This window comes from Rhipicephalus microplus, unplaced genomic scaffold (assembly GCF_043290135.1).
Source record: "Rhipicephalus microplus isolate Deutch F79 unplaced genomic scaffold, USDA_Rmic scaffold_32, whole genome shotgun sequence".
Taxonomy (NCBI): domain Eukaryota; kingdom Metazoa; phylum Arthropoda; class Arachnida; order Ixodida; family Ixodidae; genus Rhipicephalus; species Rhipicephalus microplus.
In genome coordinates this window covers 1783401-1804838 of record NW_027464605.1, presented here as the reverse complement: position 1 = coordinate 1804838, position 21438 = coordinate 1783401, and the positions used below count along the sequence as shown (strand labels likewise).

Sequence of the window (21438 nt, the reverse complement as noted above, 5' to 3'; positions counted from 1 at the left end):
CGACGCTTGCACGCAACACTGTAGGCATTCAATCAGAGAATAATCGCAGTACCGAGGAAACGCCGAAATCCACATCTGAACCCAGTGACCGCGTGGCCCCGCCGCGGTGGTCTAGTGGCAAAGGTACTCGGCTGCTAACCCGCAGGGCGCGGGTTCGAATCCCGGCTGCGGCGGCTGCATTTCCGATGGAGGCGGAAATGTTGTAGGCCCGTGTGCTCAGATTTGGGTGCACGTTAAAGAACCCCAGGTGGTCTAAATTTCCGGAGCCCTCCACTACGGCGTCTCTCATAATCATATAGTGGTTGTGGGACGTTAAACTCCACATATCAATCAAATCAATCAGTGACCGCGTGTCACTTGACATACCTGTGCTGATTGACGGTTTTCAGGTCAACGCATTGATAGACACTGGTGCAGACTATTCAATTATCAGCGGGAGGCTAGCGAAAGATCTCAGGAAGGTGATTACGCCGTGGAATGAAAGGCGAATCCGAACTGCTGGAGGACACGTGGTAACACCACTGGGTCGCTGTACGGCAAGAGTGAAAATTCGTGCGTCAACGTTTGTGCTCAGCTGCCTCATTCTGCGCGACTGTTCACGTCAGCTGATTATCGGCATGGACTTCCTTCGGGAATACGGAGCCATCATAAATCTTCGTGAGCGCATTGTGACCTTCTCGACTCAAGGCGCAACAGATCGAGACGCTGATAACTGCCGTAGACCCGCGCTGCGTGTTGCTGACGACAGTGTGACGCTGCCGCCTCGAGCGACTGTTCCCATCGAAGTCATTTGTGAAGACCTCCGGGACGGTGACGTGGTGGCTGAAAGCAACCTATCACTTCTGCTACTCCAAGGTGTATGTGCCGCCCGAAGTGTTGTGCGTGTCCGTAACGGACAGTCGCAAATACTACTTACGAACTTCTACTACGAGCACCGGCATCTTTTCCGCGGAACCACCGTAGCCTATGGAGACCCTGTTGCCGACGTCACGGAGTGCTTCGCGTCCGAGGAAACGCATGAGGATGAATTTCTAGACCACATCGGCATTAATTCGACGCTGTCAGACGAAAGAAAGGCTGCACTTCATGACCTTTTAAGGGAGTTTCGGTCTTGCTTCGCCTCTTCTTCCAAAGTCCGTCAAACACACCTCGCCAAGCATCGAATTATTACTGACGATGACGTCCGTTCCATCCGGCAGCAGCCTTATCGCATTTCTTCCAAAGAACGTGCGGCTATTCAGACACAGGTAAAAGATATGCTCGATGACGGAATTATTCAACCATCCAACAGCCCTTGGTCCTCGCCAGTCGTTCTAGTGAAGAAAAAAGACGAAACGCTGCGATTTTGTATTGACTACAGGAAGCTTAATAGCGTCACGAAAAAAGACGTTTACCCGCTTCCACGAGTCGACGACTCTCTCGACAGATTACGACGCGCCAAGTATTTTTCGTCCATCGATCTAAAGAGTGGCTATTGGCAAATCGAAGTGGATGAACGAGACCGAGAAAAAACCGCGTTTGTGACTCCAGACGGACTTTACGAATTCCGTGTTCTTTCCTTCGGCCTCTGTTCTGCCCCAGCTACTTTTCAGAGGATGATGGACACAGTTCTCGCTGGCTTGAAGTGGCAAAGCTGCCTTGTGTACCTCGATGATGTGGTCATCTTTTCCGAGAGCTTCAAAGAACATCTGAAGCGTCTGAGAAAGGTTCTGGACGCCATTCGCACAGCTAAACTCACGCTAAAACCCCAAAAATGCCATTTCGGCTACGAAGAGCTGAAATTTCTGGGACATGTCATTAGTGCAGATAGAGTGCGACCTGATCCAGACAAAACTGCTGCTGTCGCCGCCTTCCCTGTTCCATCAGATAAAAGAGCAGTACGCCGTTTCCTCGGCTTGTGCGCGTATTATCGCCGATTTATCGCCAACTTCTCGAAGATAGCTGAACCTCTTACGCGACTCACCCGAGATGACGTGCCTTTTACTTGGAGCGCAGAACAAGATGCAGCGTTCACAGAGCTACGGCAGAGAATGCAAACAGCCCCTGTTCTTGCCCATTTTGATGAGGACGCTGCTACAGAAATTCATACAGATGCCAGCAACGTCGGACTTGGCGCTGTCCTTGTACAACGACACGGTGGCGTTGAACATGTAATAGCTTACGCCAGTCGTACTCTTTCTCGAGCCGAGATCAACTATTCCACATCGGAAAAAGAATGCCTCGCAGTCGTGTGGGCGACGACCAAGTTTCGGCCTTACCTCTACGGTCGTCCCTTCAAAGTGGTGACTGACCACCACTCGCTCTGCTGGCTGGCAAATCTCAGAGATCCATCCGGCCGTCTCGCTCGGTGGAGTTTGCGTTTGCAGGAGTTCGATATTACGATTGTGTACAGGTCAGGGCACAAACATGAAGATGCCGACGCGCTTTCTCGAGCGCCTGTGGGGCACGCTGTCAGGGGCTCCGAGGATGAAGATGCCTTTCTCGGAGCAGTCAGCGATTCCGAATTTATGTCAAAACAGCGGGCAGACGACGAATTACGCCCAGCTATTGATTCCCTGGAAGGCCGGAACTCTCAGGTCTCTCGACACATTGCTCGCGAACTGTCCTCTTTTTGTCTAAGAAGAGGCATTCTTTACAAGAAAAACGCCCGTGGTAGCGACAAAGCCTTCCTACTCGTTGTTCCTACCGAAATGCGGGACGAGATCCTCTTTGCGTGCCACGACGAGACGAGCCCACGTCAGGACATTTGGGCTATTCGCGAACTCTCGCCAGAGTACGCCAACAGTATTACTGGCCGCGACTATCAACTAGTGTACATCGATACGTGAAAGGCTGCCGTGAGTGCCAGCGTTGCAAGACTCCGCCTGTGAGACCCGCGGGCCTGCTCCAGCCGACCGTACCACCACAGACACCGTTTGATCTCGTGGGAATGGACCTTCTTGGAACCTTCCCTTTGTCGTCCTCTGGGAACAAATGGATTATAGTTGCAACAGATTATCTTACTCGTTATGCTGAAACGAAAGCGTTACCCTGTGGTACATCCTCTGAAGTCGCGCAGTTCTTCGTGCACCAAATCGTCCTACGGCATGGTGCCCCGTCATGCGTGATTACGGACAGAGGGACGTCATTTACAGCACGAATGATGGAGGACATTTTTAAATTGAGCTGCACAAGTCATCGAAAAACGACGGCTTATCACCCGCAATCGAATGGACTGACAGAGAGGCTTAACAAGACCATAGCGGACATGCTGTCAATGTACGTTGACGTACAACACAAAACCTGGGACGAAATTCTTCCATACATCACGTTTGCATACAATACGGCAACGCAAGAAACAACGCGATTTCCGCCTTTTCGACTCGTTTACGGACGCAACGTGCGAACCATGCTCGATGCTATGCTTCCGTGTAACCAAAGCAATGAAATGGCTTCAGACGCTGAGCAATACACTCAATACGCCGAGGAAGCTCGTCAGCTAGCTCGCATAAACACCAGTCACCAACAAGATGAAGACGCACGACGTTACAACCTCCGCCATCGAAACGTCACCTACCACCCTGGGGACCGAGTGTGCGTGTGGACCCCTGTCCGGCGACCAGGCTCATTCGAAAAACTCCTAAGCCATTATTTTGGACCGTACAAGGTTCTTAGACGAGTCACTGATGTTACCTACGAGGTATTTCCGGACGGCGCAGCGTCTTCTCGTCGACAGCTTCGGCCTGAAACCGTGCATGTCGTTAGGCTGAAGCCCTACTTCATACAGTAGCCCTTGTGGTTCACGTGTTGCGACAAACCGTGACATTGTGCTGCTGCTGTTCGTGCTCTCCTGTGTTTTTATGCCTTTTCTTTTTGCGCTTGGCGCAAGCATTGGCGAAATTTTTTTTCATTTGCGCTGCGAGTACTGGCACTCTCCCTCTTTTAGTTCTCTGTATCTGCGTGTGTATACCTTCACTTTTTTTTTCTTTACGAGCATCGAGTCGATGCTTTCAAAGGGGGGACTATTGCCACATGATATGCTTGGTTGAGATCCAGGTGTGAAAGAAGACAACGACGATCTGTCTGAGCTGCTGCTTGGCTAGTCGACTCAACGAACCCATTAAACTAAGTTTGTCTTAAGGAACGTGACAATATAAAATTTCAGCGAAGAAAAAGAAAAAAAACTAAAGAAAGGCAGGGAGGTCAATTAAGGTGAACCCGGTTTGCTACACAACATGGGGGAATGGGGAAAGATAGAGGCACGTCGGCAAAACTTATTACCTAGTGTGGCATGAGCTTAGCCGCTGTCAGTCTTGGACTTCGGAGCGTTCAGCATTGGGCGAAAATTGCTGGCTTAACTGAAGGCCGTCACTTAAAGATATTCGGTTGCGACACAACATCGCATACGTTTCCTAGAGATTACAAGCCGCGTAGACTTCGTATACGTGCAGCTAAGCCACCCCAAACTATGACGATTTCAAAATGGACCTTATTTGCTAGCTCCGGACACTTTGTCGCTTCAGTAAGCTGCATCTTACGGGGGAATACATAGCGAAACGGGAAATGGTAGTGATAGCTGTGATGCCGGCAAACAAGGCTTCATTTTGATTATTCCGTTCTCTTAGTCATTACGAAGGCAGCTGATTTCCATTAATGAAAACTTCAAACTACTTTCATGATATAATTTTTGGCGCCCACAAAACGCAGAAGAAGAAAGAGGCAGACAAAAGAGACAGCTTGTGGTAGCGTTAATCTGACAGTAGCTGCAGCTTGCACATAGCCACAAAACGGATGAAGAATTCCACGCATCGGTGCTTTGTGTGCAAAAACGTGCTGTGGAGTGGTCGGACAGCAAAGCAATAGGTAAACACGAAGTGACGAACTACGGTGCCTCTCAGCCGTAATAGCGGTCTTTCTGCCGGCTCGAAGTGCCCTACAACTACTGGAGGTTCTTAATCTAGTGTTTTCAGCGATGCGATTCAGTATTCAGCGCAGCTCGCCCACGGCCCTCTCAAAGGCCGCGATTTCCCAGTCGCATGTCAGAAGGTTTCAGTTGTTCACGTCAGAGAAGCTCTGGCCAGAGTGACTGTACTCCATTGGGCGTGCAGTGCTCTCCCTCTCTATTTCTGTTTTAATTGTGAAGCAGCTTATAGAGGGGCTGTGTTCGTCCTCCACTCATTCCTTCTCACGGCGCCCACCTTCCACTGTGCAGGCGTGTCCCCTCCCCCTTTCTATACTATCCTACGCTCTCCTCGCCTCCCTCCACGTGCGTTCTCACCGCACAGCTTATGCGGGTGCCCTTCCATCTCTCCTCTCCTACGCGGAGCTTCTTTCTCCTCTAGAAATTCTCTACTTTACGTAGTGGCGCGCACGACAGGTAATGCGAAAGCTGCCTACTCTGCTAAGGGTGACACGGTAGTTTCGCGTTATAAAACGACAAAGCATGTGCGCCTCGTTCTCTCCTGCGCAATGCCGCAACCAGCGTTAGCGTCAACGCCACCGCCATTGTCCGCCTTAGGGTCAGCACGAGATTTTACTTATTAAAATGGGCAACCCTTGCTCACATTCAACGAGATAAGCAAACAGTTCTACCTGTTAGGACAGGTATTCTACCTTCGACACCCTGCCTTATGCAGCACAGGCAGTTACCCTTAGACTATTACAAGCCCGTGCGGAACCTAGCCCTGCGGTTCTTCATGCCATATATCCCGAACGGTATCCCAGTCCGGACTGCCCTGCCTGTGGACTATTAGCAACACTTAACCATCTGTTGTGGAATGTGAAGCCATTGGCTCCGCCTTCGGCGAGCACAAGTGGGCAGTACTCTTGCGCAGCCCTGAACTTAACGACCAAGCCCAGGCCACCCAGTGTGCCCATGAACTGGCCATCAAGCTCACCATGCTGGTCGCCACGTGAAATTAGTGTGGGGTCATCCCTGCGTCTTCTCTGTACACAAAGGAAGTTTTCATCATCCTCATCATCATATCCAGCTCAAGCGAACAATCTCCCTGCTGCTTCGCATCCAAACAAGGATGCCTTTAGCGGTAGATGGCATAACTTTTTATTCCCCATTCTCTATCCGGTGCAGGGCAGCAAAAACGATTCATGTCTGGTTAACTTCCCTACGTCTCATATTCTTGTTTTCCCTCTCACTCTCAATGATGCGGATGAAACAATGCACTTTACATCCTCCACAACCTTAATTTATGTACTTATGCCAATGCCCATAGGACCATACTGCCGTTGCGCACTGCCCGATTGGCACATCAGCGGCATCCTGCTTTTTTTCGTCGCTTTGCCCAGGGTGCTCATAATCCTTATTTTTAGACAAGTAGTAGTGGTCTGTGTTATGAGAGGTGAATTCATTACTGGTTGAAGAAAAACGGCATGAATGGAAAGCAATGGTTACTGTGCTGCTCCACTGACCAAGAAGTGGCGGTTTCGACGCCAGCTGTGGCAGCAACATTTTGATGGTGACAAAATGCTACAGGCCCATGTAGTGTGCGACGCCAGGACACAAAGCGAAAAAAAGAATGCTCTAAATTCTCAAAGCCCTCCACTACGGCGTGTCTCATAATTATATTGTTGGTGCGGTACGTTAGAATATAGATAATATTATTAAAATTAGCTGGTGTGTCTTGTAGACATAGCTAAGAAGTAACAGCACTTTCTGCTTATTAACAAGTTGCCTGTTCAAGTTGCCTGCAGTTTCAAAGGACCTTCGATCCAAAGCTGTCAGGCTGGTTAAAGTGAATCATAGCAAAAGTTTCTTGAATAATGAAACCCCACCATTTGTGCAAGTGTATTATAAGCTTTTAGTGTGTCTCTGTGCAAACTTTTTTATGTGCACACGCGCACGCGTATTTGTGTGCATGTGTGTGTTTGTGCGGATGTTTCCAAGCGTGTGTGTGTATGTGTCTGTGTGCGCATATCTGTGCGTGTGGTGTGTGGTTGTTTGTGCGCACGCCGACGATACTCTTTCGCTGATCCGGTAACTACAAAAGCTGTACAACCACTCCTTAAATTTCTTGCTTGCAGAAACATATCCGGCACGAAACAGATTCGATGAAGTTTACCGAAGTAACAGAAGCTAAAAGTGTAACTTTGCTCATAAAGCTTTTAGAAGGAACATTTGCCAAAGCTCCTACATTTCAAGCAACAGGGAGTGACAGCTTCTACACTTTGCAGTTTGCCTAATATGAATGCGTTTGCTTCCGTCCGCCGTATAGAGTTTCGCAGCGTCTGGTACTCGCGTAATCTGTACGCATTTGTCACCGCCATTCGCTGCCATTATTTTACTTGTTGCGCAAGCATCAGCTGTTCTCGGGAATCATGGTCTCGCCGTTTCGCACCGCCTGCACGCAAAACGAGGACACGGGCGGGCATTCCGCAACCGACTACATTTCGCGACCTTCTTTCAGCTGGACGCCTCCATCTTCTTGCGTAAACGTCGAGTGAATGGCAAGAGTAATTTAATGATACAGTTCGACTGCAAGACCGTCCTCGCTGCACAATTTCGGGCGTCCAATCGTGGCGGCGAGAGCGTCTCTCGCCATCTCCTGATTTATTCCTGCACTCTATGAAATTGCCACTGGGACGAGGCGTCTTCGAGGTCTCGGCGGAGAACGCATTCCCTCGGTAGCGAGTGCATGAATGTTCAACGAGACGCACACAGCGTGAATACACCGGGGAACGTGCATGGTACGCAAAGCATAAACAGAGAATGCCAATATACCCTTAATGCTCTAGAGATCACAGACAAAAAATTAAAGGCCCCATCTTCACGCTGGTTCTATGTTTTTCTGTTACAAGAGCTTGTGAGTGTTTGGTTTTCTTATTTTTCTCGTCAACCCTGAACTGTTTTCTGTAATATCATTATCCAGTAGATTAGGAATACTTGTAAGGTCTCATTCTCTATTACTATTCTCACAGCGTTCATATCAAATGCGGCAACAAATAAAAAGCACGTGAAGATTACTTCAATTTTTACTTGTGTAAACATAATCAAGCGAGTAAATAAAAAGTATTAACAATGATATGTGTGGTTTGACGTGAAAAACCCTGATTAATATACATGCCCTAGTGGAGGGTTCTGAAAATTTCAGCCATATTGCGTTCTTATCTGCACACTGACATCCCGTAGTGTACATAAGTCTCTAGCAGTTTACCGCCATCGAAATGTGATCACTTGAGCTGTCATCGAACGCGCAACCTTCGGGTTCGCAGCGTAGTGTAGTAAGCACTTTACCACCGAGGTGTACGAAAGAAGAAAGAAACAAAAGCGTACTTGCCTTAAGTCGAAACCCAACCTCAAACAGTGAAGACTTCCGAAGCGCCAGAGGTCGTAACACCAATCTACAGTGAGCTCAAAGTGAACACAACAGCTGAAAATTCGGTATTATATCATATATTTGAAGCAGCGTGTTTGAAAGGAGCTACGTGGTGATTCAATACGAGAAAATAGTGTGAAACCTCAGTCCGTCATCCACTTTTGCGCTGTTCAGGAGGTTCTCCATAGGCGGTGCATGCATGCCAGAGTTATTCGTAAAGAAAATCCTTCGCACTTATGTTCCTAAAATAATGTGAGTGATCTGGGTAAACTACACGATATTTAAAAGTGATGGTGAAACTCATACTAGAGTAGCACAAAATCAATAAATAGTAATTACGTCTCCCTGAGCCTAGCCTGCGCGTGAGTTAGCGCCTTCTGTGCCCCAAGCATAATAATGCTGTACCTGAGATATGAAGACACCTGCGGCAGTATGGAATTAGGATCGTTTCTTTGATGAAAGGTACGGTGAAATAATTACTCCAAGGTAATGCAACCTATACGCCAGAAACATGAACGGCTTACGTTTGAATTGATTTTTGGAGCACAAAACATGAACTTTTCGGCGCAGCTGTAGCACCAACAAAGCCAAGGGGAAATTCAAAAAAGTGGTTTTCTGTGCGAACTTGTGCTGCATCTCGAAAAAGGCAGCACTGAGTAGCACATATAAACTTTAAAAAGTCACAGAGAAACAGCGCATTTTCTGGTTTTTCTGGCATGTACCATTGTGTCAACACAACAAGTGGATGTACAAAAAACACATAACTATATAAATACTCAAAATTTTGTTTTTTACCACAAAACATTTGAAGGTGTTTTCAAAGGCGCAGTTGAAGACACAAAAAGAAATTCAACACAGTGCAGGTGCTCAGAGATTTTCGAAAGTGGCCTGTGCACACACTCTTCTAGCCGGTAACTGTTTGACACTGAGCACATAAATTCAAGTTCCCAAGAAAGACAGTTGCCGAGGTACCAAAAATCTCTTGTGAAAACTCTGCTCGCTGTTGTGCACTTCTATCCTGTTGTTTACGCACACTAAAAGCATGTCACACGACAACGAATAACACATGTCTCTAGCATTATCAGTGAACCCTGAAGTACGCCGAGGAGAAAGAGAGAGATAGAAAATAGCAATAGCTGCAAGGTGGGGAGGTCAACTTGAGCTGAGCACGGCAATCAACCCTGTACTGTGGAAGGGAAAAGAAGGTATAGATGAGAGAAAAGCCACTGTTTGCACCGACGTAACAGTTTCGCGACGACCGAGGAGATACCTTAATTAAGAATTGGGCTACCTCTCTGGAGTTCATTACTAAGGATGGTGATAGCTTCTGGCTCCATCCCCCTCAACGTCTTTGACATCATTATTCGAAATTTGTGATTTTCTAACATAATATTGAAGTTCTGGCACTCTCTTAGATTTAACCCAAATTGCACGTTATAGATACCCAAGCAGTCTATTTGGTGGCGTGACTCTCAAAAATGTTATGGTGAACACGCAAGGGTGAAAAACGCCGCAAGCATTTATATGGGAACTTCGATGATAAAGCTTTCCTTGTTGTCCAGTTTCACTCATCTCTTTTGATTACAAACATTTCCATTTAAGTTTCAGTTGCATAGAAGCTTGAAGTACGCCCAGTTATCTTCACAACGTATCCAAATTACGCCCTTCAAGATGCTGAAGAATAAAAAACTAAAATAAATAAATAAATATAAAAGCAAATACATGCGCTAAATTTTGCGATTAAGCGAAAAACTTGTCGAGCCGCGTGGGGCCTATATCAACCTGCACCACACAAGCTTGTTAGCTCACCTGCAAATGTGCCAAACACAATGATGCCTTTGATAGTAGCGATTCCCACTTATGATGCAAATATCACAGCCAGTTTAGCAGCTCCGTTTTATCAAATTTTGTTGCTTGACCAGCTTTCGCATCTGCACTAATTTTCGAGCGGAAATCCTGCTCATCCACGAGATATCTAAGTTTAACAAGCACGGTGTGCCGTAGAAATCTTTCCTCCACGACCTGAGTCCTTTCGGATTGTCCACTGAGAACATCTGATCGACGCATAAACCTTGTACCCCTTCTAAACAAACGTGGATGCATAGTTACTTTTTTGTGTTGCGTTCCAGCTCGAATCGTGTTCAGTAATGCCCGTAACGACCTCCTTTTGAGTGCACAAAATAATTTACGAAGTAATGCCATCTTCTGCACTAGACCATGGCCATTTTGGCCAGAACTGGCGGCGAACTTAACAAAGTGTATTTCTAGAAAAATTTCAATACAAACAGAACTTTATGAAGTAAGCGACTTTGCATCTGGATGTGAATTGGCTTACGAAAGAAGTCTATGCGGATGGCTGGTAGGAATAGCGATACATAGGTGGAAAAAAGCGTGTTTTATTTCATATCCACATCTAGAAATACCACATTCGTTGGCTTAAGCCAGCCAGTGATCATCAATATGAGCGTTAGAAGAAATGGCTGAGAATATATCAACCATAAAATTGACCTGTTTCCCTTTTTTCGCTGCTGTACTCGCCCACGAAGAGAGCTTGCAACGGCCTCCACGAGGAGTGCTCCGCAAATATTCGCTCTGGCGTTGCTGCGCGTTCTGCTCAGGGCCGGCGTTTTTTAACGGCGAAACCATTTTGAGGCAAGCATTGGTTATTGGCGGGTAAATGGGAAGGATCATCATCACGAACCAGCCAGAACTCTTTTCATCCTCCTCTTAAAACTACCGCTTCGCTCCGAGAACACGTGCGCCGATTGTTCCGGCGTGAGATGCGATTACTCTGATGGGAGCAAAAACAAGTACAGAAAGAGAAAAGCTGGAGGAAGAGAAAAAGAAAAAAAAATGCCATAATATTTTAAAGTGGAGCAGAATTAAATACCCCGTACCCACTACCCGAAGCATGCGTCTGAACCACTCACTCGGCTGTTCAGGCGCGCTAGTAAAGCACGCTAGTAGAGCCTTGCATAATATTGTATAGCAAAGGAATGGAAAATGAAGAAACAGAGAAATTGAAAAGAAAGAAATAGGAAGCGATATATACACGAGCAGAAAAAAATAACAAAATTGAATAAACGAAGACAAAAAGACACAGAAAACACAAAGTAGAGGGAAAATAAACAGGAAAGTGACGAGCAATAAAGCAGACCGCGAAACTCCTAACTTCATTCAGACTTGTTGCTAATAAGGCGAAGCTTCCTCAATTATTTCGTTGTTCTGGAGGTAGTCAGCGAAGTTGTTTTTTTTTTGTTTCCTTTTTCGCCAGATGTGTGCTATGAAAGGTCTTAGGGCCGCCACAGAACACCACGACAGCTCTCACCGAAAGCGATCGTCGAGATAAAAAAATGTAAGATTCTCGACGTATTGCATGTTCAGTGCTTCAAATTTAATCCGATGTTAACCTATTCCATGATTCAACTTTTTTTCACTGTGCTTGAAACTTGAACTTGCGGAGACATCTCTGACTCACTAGAACAAAGGCGCTTATTTATTTTTCTAATTCATTAGAAAAATAATTGAAGAAACTTTTCTGAACTTCCCCTGATCTAAGTGCTAACAAGGTGTTCTTCAGCGACTGACGATCGTTGTTTCATCGCAAACTACTATCCTATGTCTTTTTGCCTTGAACAATCGAGATGTTTTCAAATCCAAGTCTGCTCTCCTAGACCAAAACACAATTCAACATTTTATGAAGACTTCGCTTTTACTGCAGTGTAACGTATTTCACAACAATGAATGCAAGCATAGTCAATATAATATAGAGTAGATAATATTGGGCACGCGTTTTTTTTCAATGAATCTCAAAGACACTTAAGGTTTCTTGAACTAGCGATAGACCACTTCTGTCTTGCGTGTACATCATATTTATTTTTTACTTATATACATATTCTACATAAGACCTATCTATCGTAATACCATAGCATACTTGGTGCTTTTTGTCGCGACGTAAGCATATTCTGTTGACGAACTGCTAAGATGTTTGATAATTGTGTATGTTGCATCATGCACGCGGAATGTAAACACCGGAGCATCTTATCAAAGATTCATTTTATGCTTTCGTAGTTCCTCATAAATTGAGCCTTTTTAAACGTCTCTGCTGTGTGTCAAATGTGCAGGCTAGACTTCTTTAGAAAAATAAAGCAAGATCATCCAGAAAACAAATAAACTTTCTTTCTTACAAACTACAACTGAAATATATGAGAAGATGGACGCAGAATAGTTTTCATCGAACTTCGTATTATTTCATCGCAATAAAAAAAGAGAAACCTTGTTCACCCCATACGAACCCACTGACGTTTAATTTTTATACAGTTCAGAAAGGGAAAAAAAATGTACGATCATTCAAAAAACAACGTGAGCACTATGTTGTGACACGTGACATTCGCATAGTCTATGTTCAGATTGTAATATGCTTCGCCAGTCCGGTACGTACGACCGAACAACCTATTGACAATTCTTCTAAAAGCGCTCACAATTCTCGATTCTTAATCCTTCAGAATAACTGCTCAATTTCAAAACAATTTTCAAAATAGGTCAGCCTTAAAGTTACGTAAATTCAAGTCACTGTCAAAGCGTCTCCTACTTCTTAAATGGAGAAGCTGGCTTGACGCTACAATTGCTCCCGAGTCTTGTCATCTTTACTATCAGGGTTAAAGCCTTACCTGCCTCATCAAACGTGAAGAGTGACAATTGACAGCCTTGACCATACGAAATAATACAAAAAATCATCATCGCTTGAAGACGTCATTATTTGACACCATTCTGACCTCACGGATAGCGAATATCAGCAAATTCATTATGACTTCGTGATACCTGGGCTTTGACTTCACCAAGCATGGCGTCAGGTGATGACCTAATCGCTTGGTCAAGTATGGGGGAACCGCGGAGGCACTGTGAAACCATGGAGTCAATATTTAATAGACAAAACACTGGCACTACAATTGTTCATACCCCCCGAGAATTACGGCTAGCACAAGGATTTGCTTATGTTGGAACTTTCTCTTTGCCAGACTAGCCGACACCGTTCATCATCAGCGCCATCGCTCCCCACGAGCTCCCGATCACTCGGGGGCAAGAAGTCCTCTGTTTTTTTAGGGGCGAAGCTCCCTAAAGCGGCAACCGTTCGTCCCTCGTAGTTGTAGTCGTAGTGTGTTACAAGTGTTACATTTTGACCTGCAAGGTGGTGCCGGTGGGAGATTTCTGCTGTGCTTTGTTGAACAATAAAAAGTTCGTGGCGTGCGCGTTAACTGGAAGCCGAATGCTCCTGTCTCTCATTCCCCATTAGCAGCCATTGGCATGTTCCTATAGGAAACGTTCGTAGAAGTAGAAGTGTTTAAAGCTGACTTCTGTTGTCTCTCATTCCCAGAAGCAGCCGTTGTTTACTGACAAGGTTTTGCCTGGTGAGATTTCTCCTGTGCATGATCAAACAATAAACAATTTTTGTTCAAAACGCCGTTGATTGAAGAAATAAACCAACAAAAAACGCCTGATGTTTTCTAAAAGCAAAACGAAAAGATGCCAGATGTTTCTAAAACAAAACAAAAAGAAGATGCCAGCTGCTTAACGAAAGACGCCAGGTGTTTTCTAAAGCAATGGTTTTATAATAAAAACCATATCGATACAGGTTTCTAGTTGTCGATGCTCGTTGCCGTCGGTGTGTGCTTGTATGGCACATTGAGCGCTATCTGACAGGAAAAGGTTGCTACGTTATACTCACTGGGCGTAACTTCCTTGGTTTTAGAAAGGTTTAGCGAGCGTTGGGCCGCAGTGCCATGAATACAGTTTACTAGTATATACCATGAACTCGAGGTTGTTAAAGATGGGAAGTAGACCCGAAGCGCAAGCCGTATGAAAGTGTGCGTGTGCCACCTCTCTTTTAGTCCTGGGAATGTCGGCTGGATGGCGGTGCCTCTAATTACCTTTTCATAATCGAAAATGCACTGGCAACGCTGCGCCCTTAGTCTTTGTACTCCCGCGCACAGCCCATCATGGCGGTGTCTTTTTTTTTCCTTCCTGTGAAAAGGTGTATATGGGGAATATATGATGAAAAGATGTGAGATGCTCGTACTTGGAGTGTTGAATAGATGGACGAATGGACACAGACAGATGCATGGATGGACGCATGAACGAACGCAGGGGCGGATGCATGGACGAACGCAGGGACGGACGCACGAACAGCCGCACGCACGGACGGGTGGATGGACGCATGAATGGTCACACAGACGAACGCATGGATAAACGGAAGCAAGAACGAATTGACGGACGCATGCTTCGCCCCACTCTCCATCATTCACTCCGTGGATATGCTGCCATTTTCAAAATCCATGTTTAATTAAAGTGTTTGTTTCGGGCATGCCGTCTCTTGACCTACACAACAGCCTGGAAGCCGGCAGACCTTCAGGTCCCCCGTAGCTAATTATTCGAGCATGTGGCTTCGAACACGCCCATGGCTTTGTTCATTGCTGTGTTTTGGCGTTTATTCAGAATAAAAGAATAGATCATTGTGAACTTCATGACCCCATTTGAATTTATGTGCGCTTTTAAAAGGTCAAAGCGGCGAAGAGGAACTTTCAACGCTTTCTGAAGCTTGTCTCTCGAATAAGCGCCTGACGGCGACACAGAGTCAATGGGAAGCGAAAGAACAAATGTTATAGAAATTCGTGCATTACTCCTCACTGCCATGTTGGCTGAAGTGCCATACGTTCCAGCTTCTATGGACACTAGCGCAAGACTTACTGATATATTGTATTGGAAAACGACATGAAGGGCAGAAGGCTTTCAGGGAGGCTTGGCTGGATGAAAGCTACACAATCGACTAGTAATGAAAAATAAGAAAAGGAGGAAGAAGAGTATGGCCTACGCTTTCGAGTAGCATCACAAAGCACATATGTGACCCTAGTGATATATTCTAAAAGCTAGTGTACTCTTGTGTTTGCGGGCACTTCGACAACTTTCACGAATGCGCACTCCTTTATTTCTGGAAGCACGTCGTTTCTCGGAAGTTGTGCCGGGAAAGAATCTAGGGCAATCGCCACTGAAACCCACCGAAGCATCAAAGCGAGAACCACCAAGCATTCCGATCACGTTTTTGAGGCTCACACTAGCTACACTGCTTGTAAGCTTTTTCATGTAGGGACACCACACCAGCTGACGGCATGCTTTCTATCCTTTTTTGCGAAAGACTGCGCGTGTTATTGACAGCGCAGTTTGTAAACTTGGGCCTCCGCATTTAAAATTAACCTAGACATAAACAATATGTGTGCGGCGTGCCAGGCAACAAAACGATGGTTTTGCGGCCACATTAGGCCTATCCAAATTAACCCATAATTTTCTGGTGGAAATCATTTAGCTCTGTAACTTTTCAATATACTTTTCCTGAAAACAATGGAGTTCATTGCTTCTGTTTTCACATCAATGCCTTCTTGCAGTCGCGTCGCGAAGACAGCACACAGCGGAAATGGTTCCCAACAAGTGGAATGGTGCGGGAAACCTGAATGTAAAACACCGCTTTTTTCTTTAGAATTTGAGGGTGCCCCTCTGTGCGTATTTTCCACATTCGTACTTTTCTGAAGAAGCATTGTTTGTGGCCGAACACTCAGAAGGAGCCTATCGTATGTGCTCTATGCCTAGGCTCATTTTTCTAGTTAAAAAAAGTTTGTGCATGAAAGGCAAAATGTTTGTCCGGAGACAGCTGTGTATATGAAATTGTCAGGTAAGTTTCAAGGCAGTCCGATCACGCTGTCCTGTTCTATTGTGTTCTATTGTAACTGTCTTGCTGAATAGGTTCATACTACCTTGGCTACTTTATATCAATAATTTCGGCAGCAAAAAGAAATAGCTAAGACGTTTACGCAAAATTAACAATGAGGAAAAAAACCAAACATAATAGCAAGCTGAGACATGTAGAAATAACATGGCACACAGTCAGCTTGCAGCAGTTCACACGGCTGTTCATCTGTTTATTTCCCATTGTTCGTCGGAGTGCGTACGTTCTAACACGTGCAGATCATAGGTTTATTACACCTTGTCTCTGTCGTGCTTGTCGATAAAGTAAGATGTTGAGAACAAAGAAGGAATTCGGCGAGTACGAAATTTCGTGGCGGCCAATACAGTTCTCTTATCGATGCAAACTGTGCGGTGAAAGTGTTGAGCTAGTGAAAACTGCGTCGAAGCGGGTTTTCTGTCTTTGTTTGGGCTTCAGAGCATAAAGAATTGCAAATTGGATTCAGTTTTGTGTAACAAAGGCAGTATCACACGAGTCAAAATTCTGAAATCATTAGGTTTGACGCTTGGCCAAAATACACTCAATGTACTGAAAAAAGTTGACCACAATCCATACTACATCACGTGCAGAGCTGCACAAGCTCTAAAAATAAGCAAGGCAAGCAAGGCGAGAGACCCCGAAGTTAGAAATTTAGTTTTATAATCATTACCGAGCTTACTGATACTAAATGAAACTGTTGGATGGTGTTTACGCAAACCTGGTTTGCGTTTCAGTAGTTTTCTAACTTTATTTCAGATAATCTCAAAACCTCGTTTTTATTGCGTAGGAACCATTACTTCTAAAATATTCTGCTATAAAAAGTTGATATTTTTTTATGAATTCTGCATAACTGCATACGACTACAGAAGCGGAATTGAAATAAGCACTTCACAGTATTGTGTAGCAAGTTTTCAAGACGCAAACTGACATAATATTTACATCCTATTGATGGCTAGATATGGAACAGAATTTGAACACTAGTGAGCTTTCACTAAATCTGTTTTAGTTGAAGAAGCGGAAATGTTCCAGGGAAACGATATGTGAATAATGTGCAATCTCATTTAGTCACTTGTAGAACGGTACCTCCAAATTACGAAAAATACATGGGACGTATAAGGCTTACCCTGGGCCCCTTATGGCACTTGGGGTGTTCTGAATGTGCAAATATTCAAGCAGAAGCGTACTAGGCGTATTTCTGTCATTCCTACATCATAGACAACTGAAAAGTTAAGAAAGCAATGTGAACGTGGCGATAGCTGACATCTTCATTTTAGCGCTAAAAAGGGACAACCACTTAAGAGGCAACAAGACAAGCGTAGCCGAGAAGCGATAGCTGCTCGGCTAGTGGTACTTTATTGCTTTTTCTCTGCTGTATTTGTAAGGAAAGAATGCCCGACAGGCCAGAGAGTACACGGACAAGATGTTACTCCACCCTTCAGCGACATGCCAGCCCACCTCTTTCGGGCAATGTACGTTAATTACGGCTAAGCTGGTGTCTCACATTTTCCAAGCGTTCAGTACCAGTGCTCAATGCTTTGTTGCTAACGGACTGTGATGGTTTCCGGCGGTTCTGACAGGACAATGACGGAGGCGCTAAACGCGCTGTTTGCTGACTCCGAAAGGCGGATTGACCCCTGCGACACCACCACTTCCGCTCATCTCGCCACACTCGAAAGTTGTTGGGTTCTTGCACTCCATATATACTTATACACAGCAGCGTCACTATCTCTACAAACGTCTTGTCTTATACTGAAAACATGTCGGGAATTACGTTCTCGTGCGCTCTTCCAGCGGAGTATTCTTGTCATACAGCGCGTGAAAGTGATTAAATGAGTACGAAGAGTGAACTTTTGAACCAAATCGTGCCTTCGGAGGAAAATAACCCAATTCGTTCGCTTTGGGCGAGATGTGCACGCATGTATTGCCGCGCGGGCACTATGGAATATGTGAAGTCGGCTCACTATAGGGGTGAAGGGCTATAATACGATAAAAATCGGCACTTCCACCAAAGTTAAGCAAATGTGCTTAGGTCAAATATGTCTAAGCCTTGAAAAAATAGAAAAATAGGTGCGTCTTCTGGTGCACAAGTAACCGGATAACGTGTCTGTCAGAAACATTTCTTGCGGTGCAGTCTTACAAATTTATTCTTAATAAAAATCCGGCGTTTTTTCTCATTTTTAGCATATTTTTTTCGTACGTAGGTCAAACAGAAGCATACCACAGTCAGCGTATCACACGCTATCGCAATACCCTTAAGCGTGTCGGCACTATACGTGTACTCACATTTACAAATACGCTGAATGAGAACCGAGCGAACTAAGCAAAGATTGCGTAATAGAAACACCGTGAATTGCACACCACTAAGAATCCCACTCGTTTCATTTTTCAGTTGTGCTTATTTCAATATCAAAAATTCTGATAACGCAAAATGTGCACAAGCTCTCTGAAACATCATCTCGTCATTATTTTGTCTTTTGTCATACCCCTTCAATGAAATATATTATAATAAACGTTTTTGGACAAAACCTAAAACGTATCGGTTTGCCTTTAAGAATGAAAATATTGAGCGTATGGCGTGCAGCAGCAACAGAACTTATTCTTTTTCATCCGCCTTGGCAGAAAATACATTTTTCTGTGAAAACCTTGCTTGAAGGAACTCCGTTTAAACTAGTATTGTTGTACTTGAAAGAGCTCCTAATGATGCGCGTCCACTAATTTTGCAAGGGAGAGGTCCTACAGCTATGGCTTCCTCGATTTACGACAGTAAAGTCTCTGTCTTCTTGACCTGAAAGTACCCTCACCCCCGGTTCTAATTCACAAACATTCTAATGTTTAGCCAACTAAGATTTGTCTTCCCGAGCTGTATGTCTTGTCACTTTGTTTCGTGTGCTTCTGTGTCTCCACGTGTAATCTACGTATCATGATGCGTACGCTATCACTAGCACAGTGCCATGTCTGCACAAGCTACAGACAGGATACTCCGTAAATGATGACGCTAAGTAGTCCACTTGATAAATGTTTACTAATGGCAAACACGAAGTATAGCGATACCAGTACGCACCGATGTTGAGCCGCTTCCAGAGGAAGTTACAGAAAGAAAATATCATGACTAATTGAGAAACGAAAGTTTCTCGCATAAATCTTGGCTAGACTTCGAATATTGCGACTTCAATACTCATATCGTTGCATAAGGCGCGTTACTTTTTGAGTGCATGCTACAGTTTATGAATACTATTTTACGCAGAACATTTCAACCGGACTATTTTAGGCAAGTGATTCTTGATTACCTTCTCTAAAGGCTTGCAGCTCTATATAACATCGACATTTGCCACGTCACCTGCGTCAGATAGAAGCTTTTGCATCATGAGCCGAAATCGATACCTGCATCGGCAGCTCTAATGAAGTCACCAAAAATGACGTGTTTGCAAACTTTCTATTGCCCAACTCTTGCTTCGCATATTAAGCTCTTAGAAATAAATGTAACCGTAAACGTTTACTCACTCACCCATCTCGTCGATCTTAGGCGTCAGTGCCAGGGTAATACCGATGAGCAGCAGGGCGATGGTGAGTATAACCGCACTCACAGTCACCACAATCATCTCGGCTTTTTTGTCACGCTTGCCGCTTCCATCCTGGCTGTCCTCGTCCTCGTCGATTTCCTCGCCGGGCTTTCGCTTCCGCTTCCGTTTCCTCTTGTTCTTGCGCTTTCGCTCGTCCCTGTCGGGCGGTGCCAAGCCGGACCAGGCGCCCTCGGAGCGCCCCGTGGCTACGGTGTCGCACTCGGACGCGAAGTCGTCGTCGACCTCGACCACGAGCCTGCTGCTCTGGCAGCGACTCGCCGTTGGCTCGTCCGACCGGGACGACCGGCTGTGGGTCGACGAATGACGGTGGTGGCGATGCTTGCGTTGGCGCCGCTTGTGCCGGTGCTTGTGGTGACGGCGCGGCTGGCTGTCACAGCGTGACAGTTCGCCTTCTTCGATGGCTGACGATGCCGCGGAGGCGTCCTGTCCTAACCAGGCCGCGACGCGGCTGTCTCTGTCTGTGGCGTCTTCGGCACCGTCGCAGTCGGTGATTACGATGCGGCACTCGTCTGCCTTGGGCATCTTTGGTTTCGCGTGTCCCGAGTTGGGTGTTTGGGCACTGGCGACTTTCGGGCAGTCTTCAGCAGCTTTGACGGTGATGGCCGGGGAGCTCATCGCTCCCCGGTGCAAGTGGACGCCGCTTTCCCGCAGGGAAAACTTCTGCTCCGCTTCTCCTCGGAGGGCGCTTTGTCGATCGACGTGGTTGCTCGGCAGCAATGTCATAAAACTTCGCTCTCGGTAGTCGTCCTCGTGGTGTCCACTAAGTGGTGGCGACACTCGTTGTTCGGCAACTGTGCGACGGGAGGATGCGGGTCACGTCCTGTCGCATTGCCCCAAGACGGCGGCACTGCAGTACACTTTTCCATCAGCATGTTCCAAGTACACCACCATCGGTGTCTCTTTACGCAGTTTTCTTCAATCAATGATCATTAAAACCACCGGCACCTCTGGTGGCTCTGGAGCGTCGATTAGGCTGATTGACTCAAAGTTTTTCCCGCGAAGATTAACAGCAGCAGCTCTGTTATCCGCCTGTCTAGCAGATACGCTACCCCTGGGAGAAAAACCTAATTGCCGTTTCTGGTGGTGGCGACACTTCGGGAGAGGGGGGGGGGGAGGTACGCTCACACTTTTGCGAGTCACGTTATTTCCCAAGCGCTTAGTGCGTTAGCCCTGATGACCTGTTTTCTTGCTGGCGCTTTCGTTTGATAGCTCGCTATCTCTCTCGCCTTTGTCTAAACGAGAGATGACCTAAATGAGGTCGTTACCTTGTAATTACGTGTCATTTTCATCACAAAACATACTTGAAACAGACTTCAGGCGAACCATTCACGCATGTTTGTCTTGTGTTTTTTTTTCCTTTACCTTCTAAATCTTATTCTTCGAATTCATCCGCCTCGTCCGGTTACGTTGCAATAATAATCACAAAATCAATATTCCCTCCCTAATCTGCTCGTAGATTTGAGGCGCTATTTCCGTCGTTAGCGCAAGGTATTACTTATAGCTGATAACAAGTCCATTCATTTATTTTTTTATTTATTCTTCCGTAACAGACAGCGTTTTTCGGCTTTCTGGCTGCCTTGGTTCCCTAATATGCTTCCCCCTTTAAGGCCACCTGATTCCGCTATGCAGTGAAAAGAAATGATAAATTTCCTTTGTCCACTTCCCTTGTATAATCTCGTTCCTCTTTCCTTAAGGGATAAAAAATGGGTGGTTCAGCGCATTTCCTGCGCGTTTATCTTGATAATATGAAGGAGAACAAAAACAATCGGAAACCAAA

General features: G+C 45.6%; 1 protein-coding gene across 1 annotated transcript in view; it reads right to left on the bottom strand.

Moving 5' to 3' along the window:
- The window catches only part of LOC142786788 (uncharacterized), a 109057-nt gene extending 88282 nt beyond the window's left edge, over positions 1-20775 (bottom strand). Inside the window, exon 1 of the mRNA XM_075884436.1 lies at positions 19586-20775. Coding sequence (XP_075740551.1) covers positions 19586-20384 — 799 coding nt within the window. The 5' untranslated portion in view covers positions 20385-20775. The remainder of the gene's footprint in view (positions 1-19585) is intronic.
- Positions 20776-21438: the final 663 nt, after the last annotated feature.